The following is a 10,172-nucleotide window of genomic DNA, read 5'->3' on the forward strand; positions in this document are numbered from 1 at the left end:
TATATCGAAAGACTATGTAGTTAACTAGATAAAGACAAAAAATGGGGCTCATGGGAAAAAAGAAGAAAAAAAAAAGAAAAGGGGGCTAATATCAAAAATACAATCTAAACCTTTATTTTTAGGGAGGTAAAATTCCAGTGCGATGGACAGCCCCTGAGGCTATAGCTTTCAGAAAGTTTACTTCAGCTTCTGATGTGTGGAGTTATGGAGTTGTCATGTGGGAGATTATATCATATGGAGAGAGACCTTACTGGAACTGGTCTAACCAATATGTTATACAAGCTGTAGAGAGAGGATTTAGGCTTCCACCACCAATGGTATGTCATATATACAGGAATATTTAATACTTGTACTAAGTGGGTTTAGATTTACTCCTTTAAAATCCAAAATTACACACAACACTTTCTATTACAAAGAAGATCCCCCATTTTCAATAGAATGTTCTGCACTATGCACAACACTATTTATACAAAATGCATTTTATGGAAAGTGTTATGCACTGCTCAAAACATTATACAATGTAATACAGAACATGGAGTTTTGTTATTAAAAATTTCAAGCACAAGAAATTCTGCAAATTCAATAATTAAAAATAATTGCAAGTTGAAATAATAGCCTGTTAATTATAAATTATTAAAGTCAAGATTCGGATGGAAGCTTTACTATAGAAGTCATAGTGTCACAAATAAACCCCCTTAGATACATTCTAGCTGAAGACTGAATTTAATTTAAATACATGTATAGCTATTCTAATTAAAAAAAATGTTAAAATAATGCACACATTGACACCTGGAGATTCTTAGATAAAAGTTATTTAAAATTTGAAAGAAAAAAAATAATGTTTGTGCTGCTAAATGACTAAATGTGGCATCTCATAAACATTCACTTTTTTATTTATCTTTAATTGACATAATTGGTTTCAAGTGCATAGATTATTACAAATGTTTTAAAATCTGTTTTTGATACAAGCCAAATAGATTGCAGAAGGTTTTTTTTATAACAACTTACCTTTATCCCAACTGATATAAGGGAGATAATCCATTTTGAAATTTTCCTTTCAGGATTGTCCAGAGGCTATTCACCAACTTATGTTAGACTGTTGGCAGAAAGAGCGAGGAAACCGACCAAAGATGCAACAAGTGGTTAGGTCACATGATAAATTCATTAGAGCACCAGAGCTATTAAAGAAAATAGCAAAACCAAGGTATGTTAGCATTTGAAATAAAATTAAACCAATTTAAATTTGAATTAATAAGTTTCCAACTTGTGTGATAAGAAATAAGATATTTTAAATTACATTGGAGGATACACAAAAGTAATGTTTATCATTTACAATACAAAAACTCTGTGGAATTTCATAAATTTAAATCTATAAATAAATGAAAATGAAGTATTAGACAACTCTTCATCGATTTGTAAAAGTAAGCCATCATTAGTCAAAGTACGACCTTCAACACAGAGGCTTGGTTCACACAGAACAGCTAGCTATAAAGGGCCCCAAAAATGACTAGTGCAAAACCATTCAAACAGGAAAACTAATGGTCAAATCTATATAAAACAAGATAATCACTTCTGAACCACATCAACAAACGACAACCACTGAACAACAGGTTACTGACATAAAACACGTGCAAAAAAATTCAGCAAGTTTAACTGTTCAAACAGGTGCCAATCTTCACCCTAGCCTGAAATAATGGTGATACATTACAACATTGAAAGACACTATAAAATATCAATTAAAATTGCTCAACTCAATCAAAAGACATTTTCATTTTAGAATTTCACCGTTTAATATGTATGTATATATTATTTTTATTGCAGAGCTGACTTACTAATGGACTTAAACCCAGTGAATGAAGTTTCACGATTCAATAATGTGGAAGGATGGCTAATCTCTATCAAAATGGACAGATATATACAAAATTTCCTAAATGCTGGATATCGGACAATGGAACAAGTGTCAACCATAACTTCAAGAGACTTAGAAACATTAGGTGTGACTTTAATAGGACATCAAAAGAAAATAATGAATTCTATTCAGACATTACGTGCACAGTTGTACGGACCTCACTTTCAAGTTTCCGAGGGATTCCTAGTATAGCAGTGAACGAATGTTGTAGTCAAAAATGTTTTCTTTCTAAATGTGATATGTTATAAATGTATGATCATCCATTGTATGTGCTAACTGGTCCTGCATTGTAAATGTTGAATGCCTCTTAGAGAGGCGTAGAGTATAACCATCAAATGAAATGCTGTTTCAAATTGATGGAAACTATGGATTCAAGAAATGGACTTGACACAAATTTTGTCTTAAATCAACAAAATGGAAGATGAAAAGTGGAAATTGTCCTTTAAAGAAATAAGGAAATGTGGTCAAACTGTTTTCCTTTGTCAATGATTTTTTGGCTGATATGACCATATTGAATTAGTGTCATTTTGACATTCGCTAGTCCATTGAACAATAGGAACTTGAAACTTTGTGAAGTAATATTGTTTCCATAGTAATTGTAGCACATCACTTATGTATAAATAATGAATCGTGTAACGAATCATGTGATATAAAACTCATATTTCAGCCAGTCAAACTGGATACATGTGTGACTGTTCGTCAGTATTTTACAGACATTTCCCTTTTGTAGTGAGGGGAAATATGTTCAAATAGAGCACCAAGGTCACAATATATATGTATAGGTCCTGAAAATGTACATAAGAAGAATATTTATTTGTGATATTTGCTTTTAAATATTTTTATTTTAAATCTTTCTTTATTGGTGGAAAATGGCTTTTATGTATTTTTTATCTCTCACGTTTTATATAGTTTCCTCTTTTCTTAATGGAAAGCTTGCAGAGCATGCAAGTCTATTGTATTTTTAATTGCTTTATATGTTAATACTGAGACATTGTAGTCAAGATATCAGGTTTTTTTAAACAAAAAGTTAAAAAATGATGAAAAAAACTTTTAGAATTACCTCCCCTTCAGCAGTAGTTTCATTCACTGAAATTTTAAACGTTGGCAATGGTTTTTAAATGGCATTAAATGCTGATATTGATATAAAAAAAACTTAAAGATGGAATACATATCAGTTTAAAATATTTTACAATATTGTAGTAATTTAACTGCTTGTAGATATTTTAATATTTTTTTGTAATGTGTCTACAAATTTAGGTGCTATTTTTGTGGCAGTTTTCTGCATTCTTTAATTTTAAAGGTTGTTTTCACTTTAGTAGATTTATATTATTTTAAGTATCATCAATCATCTTGACATATTAATACTGAGATATTATAGGTTGTATTCTCTATTCTACCCATTTAAGATTGAATTTTTTCCTCTAGGTAAAGCTATGTATGTTGCATTGATGTGAACTGTTTATTACACAAAACTCTATGTTCATTTACTCAAAATATATTTGAGATCATGATGCTTAACTTCCAATCAGGACAATTAAGAAAAATTCAAATAGTCATCTTATTAAGTGTAAAGAATAAAAAAACAGTAATGAAATTTATCATTTTGATGAGTTATCTCCCTTATCGCAACTTTGTAAAATCAGATAATTGAAAAATTCTTAGCCAATAAAAAAATCTCTTTAAAAAATTTGTTGATTTTATATTTTAAAAATTAAAGTATATTTGTTTTGCATACAGAATAATAGTCTAGTTAAAAATATTTTGTTACAAGGATATACTTTGTTGACCATCGCAAATAATAGATATTTTCATTATATTTAGTTTGTCTTTATCATAAGTTCATAGAGTAAAATTGGTTAATTCTTCAGCAGATGAAAATTGGATGATTTGAATATTGCCTTTAATTTGACACATACTATGCAAGCTTCAACCTTTGCTTTATAATGCATAATTTTGAGTAACTTTTAGTACCATCTATTTAATTTTAATATCAAACTTATAGAGTTGTCTTAAAAACTGCAGTCTAAGAAGAACTTTGTAAGATGAATACATTTTTCTTAACATGCTTCTGTACTTATTTTGGTTTAAAAAATAAAAACTTTTGTCATAATAAATTTTATTAGATTAATATTTTTTTTGCAAATGTTTTCCCTTTCCATTATAATTTAATTTTCTCTATTTAACATTTTTGTATTCGTTAATGAGTACAAATGCTACTAGCATGAAAAACATTTTTTTTTATTTCATAAATCATTCCCATTTTGTAAATATTGTAAAAAGTGTACATTGTATATAATAGTGCTGTATATATATAAAAATATATATCAGAAATACGCAAATCACAAATTAAAATTTTGATACCAATTATATTGCTGAGAACTTCATTAAAACAACATTTTTTTTTACTTGTATCAAGTCATTTTCGTCTATTGACATTTTTATTTTATCATGAAAGAAGGAAATTTTTATATGTATGTACTGATTTTCATAAAGGTTGTTTTATTTGATTTTACTTTACAGAATTTTATTTTTCCATGTAAATACTCAAATGAGTATTTTCCTTTTGTGAATACTAAAATGATTATTTCCGTTTTGAATAATTAAGTATTTTGAAAGTTTCTGATCCTTGTCTAGTTATCAGACATACATTTATTTAAAATGAAAAAAAAAAAAAAAAAAACGTAAGAATTGAATCACACAATTTGAGCAAGAGAGACTTGTTTAAAATGAAAATAGCAATGGAGCTTTATTTTGTTACAGTGAATACCTCTTGGTATTTGATGTTGCTATCTTAATTTAAACTTATACATTGATTTCTAAGGTGAAATGAAAGTTAACCAGGAAAAACATTTCGAAAACATCTATTTTTAGGCTGTTAAAAAAAGATCTGTCAAATGTCAGACTTGTTTCACTTATACTGAAACCAATGCAAATATTTAATATGGTAAAATGATTTGTCTTGATAAATTTACTGTTTAATGGTACTTGAAGTGAAAAAAAAGGGTTGGAATGAGTTAAGTGGATATAAATAAATATGGTGAGAGTGTTCCTTCGAAATCCAGGGTAAAACTTTGCTCATTAGATTTGTTTCATTTTTGTGAAGGTGAATTCACACATTCCAGATGAATATATGGTTAAAGCCTTAAAATTCACAGTAATTGAAATACATAATTTCTTAAGTTTGATGATAAAGTTGTTTTAAAAATGTTTTAAATAAAGAAACTACATGATTTTGGTCTGTCACTTCATAACAGTGCTGATTGTGAAATGAGTGCTTATGACTGCAGACAAATGGAAAATATTTTTAAAATGGCATAGGTGTTTGTAATTTTAAATTTCTATAAAGACTTTATTGTTTAAATGGCTGTCAAGAAAGACATTTATATTTTTGATTAAAAAACAATTAAATTTTGTGAAAAGGTCAACTTCAAAAAAATATTGAATTTTTATTAGCTTAAATTCTTCTTGAATAATTCTAAAAGAAATGGCATTTATGTTCTCAACATGAAAAAAGAAATAACTGCTCAGTGCTGGAAATGCAAGTCTATAAAATTCTTGCACACTTATTTCATTTTGTATTGAAAAATTTTGAGTAATTATTTAGAAAAAACATGACAACTTCATGTTTTAAACTAGTGTTATGTCAAAGGTTTAAAAATCAATAACATTTTCACAAACTTTAAGTATGTAACATACTATATCATTTAATTCACATTACATTTGAGGAAACAAGGTTGTGTTTATTTTGTTTATGCAGTTGTAGTGAAGAAGTATTAGCAATATAAAACTACACATGTTCTCGTACTGTTGATCAATTTTAATAAAATATGTCAAAATATATCAAATGTATTATTATGGAACACCATGTTTTCCTTAAATACACAGTAGTGTAAGTTAGTTTTCTTTGGCATTGTGCCCGCTATCATTTTACAAATGGTATGGAAGACTTTCTTCAATAGGCATACAGGTGCCTTACTAGAATACACTCAGTTCTAACATAAAGCGTTCAATAGACATGCAGGTGCCTCACTAGAATACACTCAGTTCTAACTAAAGCCTTCAATAGACATGCATGTGCCTAACTAGAATACACTCAGTTAACATAAAGCCTTCAATAGACATGCAGGTGCCTAACTAGAATACAATCAGTTCTAACTAAAGCCTTCAATAGACATGCAGGTGCCTAACTAGAATACACTCAGTTCTAACATAAAGCCTTTAATAGACATGCAGGTGCCTAACTAGAATACACTCAGTTCTAACATAAAGCCTTCAATAGACATGCAGGTGCCTAACTAGAATACACTCAGTTCTAACTAAAGCCTTCAATAGACATGCAGGTGCCTAACTAGAATACACTCAGTTTTAACATAAAGCCTTCAATAGACATGCAGGTGCCTAACTAGAATACACTCAGTTCTAACTAAAGCCTTCAATAGACATGCAGGTGCCTAACTATAATACACTCAGTTCTAACATAAAGCCTTCAATAGACATGCAGATGTCTAACTAGAATACACTCAGTTCTAACATAAAGCCTTCAATAGACATGCAGGTGCCTAACTAGAATACACTCAGTTCTAACTAAAGCCTTCAATAGACATGCAGGTGCCTAACTAGAATACACTCATTTCTAACATAAAGCCTTCAATAGACATGCAGGTGCTTAACTAGAATACACTCAGTTCTAACATAAAGCCTTCAATAGACATGCAGGTGCCTAACTAGAATACACTCAGTTCTAACATAAAGCCTTCAATAGACATGCAGATGCCTAACTAGAATACACTCAGTTCTAACATAAAGCCTTCAATAGACATGCAGGTGCCTAACTATCATACACTCAGTTCTAACTAAAGCCTTCAATAGACATGCAGGTGCCTAACTAGAATACACTCAGTTCTAACATAAAGCCTTCAATTGACATGCAGGTGCCTAACTAGAATACACTCAGTTCTAACATAAAGCCTTCAATAGACATGCAGGTGCCTAACTAGAATACACTCAGTTCTAACTAAAGCCTTCAATAGACATGCAGGTGCCTAACTAGAATACACTCAGTTCTAACATAAAGCCTTCAATTGACATGCAGGTGCCTAACTAGAATACACTCAGTTCTAACATAAAGCCTTCAATAGACATGCAGGTGCCTAACTAGAATACACTCAGTTCTAACATAAAGCCTTCAATTGACATGCATGTGCCTAACTAGAATACACTCAGTTCTAACTCATACTTCATCTAAAGGGCAACACAAAGCCTTCAATAGACATGCAGATGCCTAACTAGAATACACTCAGTTCTAACATAAAGCCTTCAATAGACATGCAGGTGCCTAACTAGAATACACTCATTTCTAGCATAAAGCCTTCAATAGACATGCAGGTGCCTAACTAGAATACACTCAGTTCTAACATAAAGCCTTCAATTGACATGCAGGTGCCTAACTAGAATACACTCAGTTCTAACATAAAGCCTTCAATTGACATGCAGGTGCCTAACTAGAATACACTCAGTTCTAACATAAAGCCTTCAATTGACATGCAGGTGCCTAACTAGAATACACTCAGTTCTAACATAAAGCCTTCAATAGACATGCAGGTGCCTAACTAGAATACACTCAGTTCTAACTAAAGCCTTCAATAGACATGCAGGTGCCTAACTAGAATACACTCAGTTCTAACATAAAGCCTTCAATAGACATGCAGGTGCCTAACTAGAATACACTCAGTTCTAACATAAAGCCTTCAATAGACATGCAGGTGCCTAACTAGAATACACTCAGTTCTAACTCATACTGTGTGTTTAACTATGTCAATAAATGAACAGAACGGTGACCTATAGTTGTTACTTTCTGTGTCATTTTGGTCTCTTATGGAGAGTTGTCTCATTAGCAATCATACCACATCTTCTTTTTCATATATACAAAGTATCACAGATCAGACATAAATGAATAACAATTAACATATGACAAAAAAATAACCGCTGATGAGGTTTCTGACTTTGTGATAAGCACATGAATATATGGTGGAGAATTTAGTTTTTGGGAATGATGAAACTATTTTTCCATTTCTTTTTTAGAAACTAATTCACGAAAAAAAGAGGATGTAGCTATAGCCAAATTATCCACCAAATCATTCCACTGAAACATAGTGCTCAATAGTGTGAGTTCTTATTAGCAAATGCATTTGAAAAATTTGGTTTTATGTGAAGAGCACTACAATCAAGTATTTATGTCTTGTTTTTGGTGATTTGTTGACTTGTCTGGTCTTTTTTTTATACCCCACGCAACTTCGTTGCGGTGGGTATAATGTTTTTGAACCGTCCGTCTGTCAGTCTGTCAGTCGTCAGTCCGTCAGTCCTGTTTCTTGTCATCGCAACTCCTCTCAAACCACACAACAGAATTTCACGAAACCTTTTTGAATAATAAGGACATGCATGTCGACAAGAAATTACGATTCAATTTTTATACGACCCGTATATTGGTATGACGTTGGCGTCGTCGTCGTCGTCCGAAGACACATTGGTTTTCGCACTATTACTTTAGTTTAAGTAAATAGAAATCTATGAAATTTAAACACAAGGTTTATGACCACAAAAGGAAGGTTGGGATTGATTTTGGGAGTTTTGGTCCCAACAGTTTAGGAATTAGGGGCCCAAAGGGTTCAAAATTTAACTTTGTTTGATTTCATCAAAAATTGAACAATTGGGGTTCTTTGATATGCCGAATTTAACTGTGTATGTAGATTCTTAATTTTTGGTCCCGTTTTCAAATTGGTCTTCATTAAGGTTCAAAGGGTCCAAAATTAAACTTAGTTTGATTTTTACAAAAATTGAATTCCTTGGGTTCTTTGATATGCTGAATCTAAACATGTACTTAGATTTTTGATTATGGGCCCAGTTTTCAAGTTGGTCCAAATCGGGGTCCAAAATTAAACTTTGTTTGATTTCAACAAAAATTGAATCCTTGGGGTTCTTTGATATGCTGAATCTAAACATGTATTGAGATTTTTGCTTATGGGGCCAGTTTTCAAGTTGGTCCAAATCGTGGTCCAAAATTAAACTTTGTTTGATACCAACAAAAATTGAATCCTTGGGGTTCTTTGATATGCTGAATCTAAACATGTATTTAGATTTTTGATTATAGGCCCAGTTTTTAAGTTGGTCCAAATCGGGGTCCAAAATTAAACTTTGTTTGATTTCAACAAAAATTGAATATATGGGGTGCTTTTATATATGCTGAATTTAACCATGTATTTAGATTTTTGATATTTGGGTCGGTTTTCAATTGGGTCCATATTGAGGTCTAAAGGGTCCAAAATTGAACTTTATTTGATTTCATTCAAAATTGAATTCTTGGGGTTCTTTGATATGCTGAATCTAACCATGTATTTAGATTTTGGATATTGGACCATAATAGGTAAATGTCCAATTTAAAATTTTTAAGTTTTTAAGTTTAACTTCTTAGACCACATTCATTCTGTGTCAGAAACCTATGTTGTGTCAACTATTTAATCACAATCCAAATTCAGAGCTGTATCAAGCTTGAATGTTGTGTCCATACTTGCCCCAACTGTCCAGGGTTCGAACTCTGCAGTCGTATAAAGCTGTGCCCTGCGGAGCATCTGGTTTTTCTAGGAGTTGCGCCCCTTTGAACTTATTTGCTTTAATGTACTACTGCAACAGTTTGCCATCGCAACTCCTCTGAAACCACACAACAGAATTTAATGAAACTTTGTAGATAATAAGGACATACTATGTAGATGTGCATATCGACAGGAAATTACGATTCAATATATTTTCTTATACAATTTTTTTTTCTTACACTTATTTCATTTCTCTAGTGACAATGTGGGGACGTGGGGTATGTGAGCGCGCTCACTAAGGTTCTTTAATTGTTTATAGTACTGATGCAATACCATTAAGATTGACAACTGCTATATGACTTATAAACTTAATTGGAATGTACCTCACTCCTAAATGTCAATCATGTTGACCAAAAATATGATATCTAAATCGTGCATAAACAAGCAGACAATTCATTACACAACTCAAAACACAACTAACTACACAATTGTTGGCCTCAAAATAATGTTGGATTGATCAATTGGTTGATTGGTGTTAAATGCCAGTTTAGGCATTATTTGCTATTTTCTTGTGATCATTCTTGATTGATGGAGAAAGCCTCCCGCTATTGATCATATGTAAATTACTAACCCAGTATACTTGTATATTATTTGTTGGATACCAATTTTCGTGGGTT

The 10,172-nt window shown here is 31.4% G+C and overlaps 1 protein-coding gene across 6 annotated transcripts in view; it reads left to right on the forward strand.

Moving 5' to 3' along the window:
* LOC143056322 (ephrin type-A receptor 4-like) overlaps nt 1-5,754 on the forward strand; it is an 88,012-nt gene extending 82,258 nt beyond the window's left edge. For all 6 annotated transcript variants that reach the window (XM_076229411.1, XM_076229414.1, XM_076229409.1 and 3 more), the window contains 3 exons: nt 123-317; nt 1,062-1,204; nt 1,822-5,754. In XM_076229411.1, the coding sequence (XP_076085526.1) occupies nt 123-317; nt 1,062-1,204; nt 1,822-2,101 (618 nt within the window). In that variant the 3' untranslated portion in view covers nt 2,102-5,754. The remainder of the gene's footprint in view (nt 1-122; nt 318-1,061; nt 1,205-1,821) is intronic.
* Nucleotides 5,755-10,172: the final 4,418 nt, after the last annotated feature.

Source organism: Mytilus galloprovincialis, chromosome 13, assembly GCF_965363235.1.
Source record: "Mytilus galloprovincialis chromosome 13, xbMytGall1.hap1.1, whole genome shotgun sequence".
Taxonomy (NCBI): domain Eukaryota; kingdom Metazoa; phylum Mollusca; class Bivalvia; order Mytilida; family Mytilidae; genus Mytilus; species Mytilus galloprovincialis.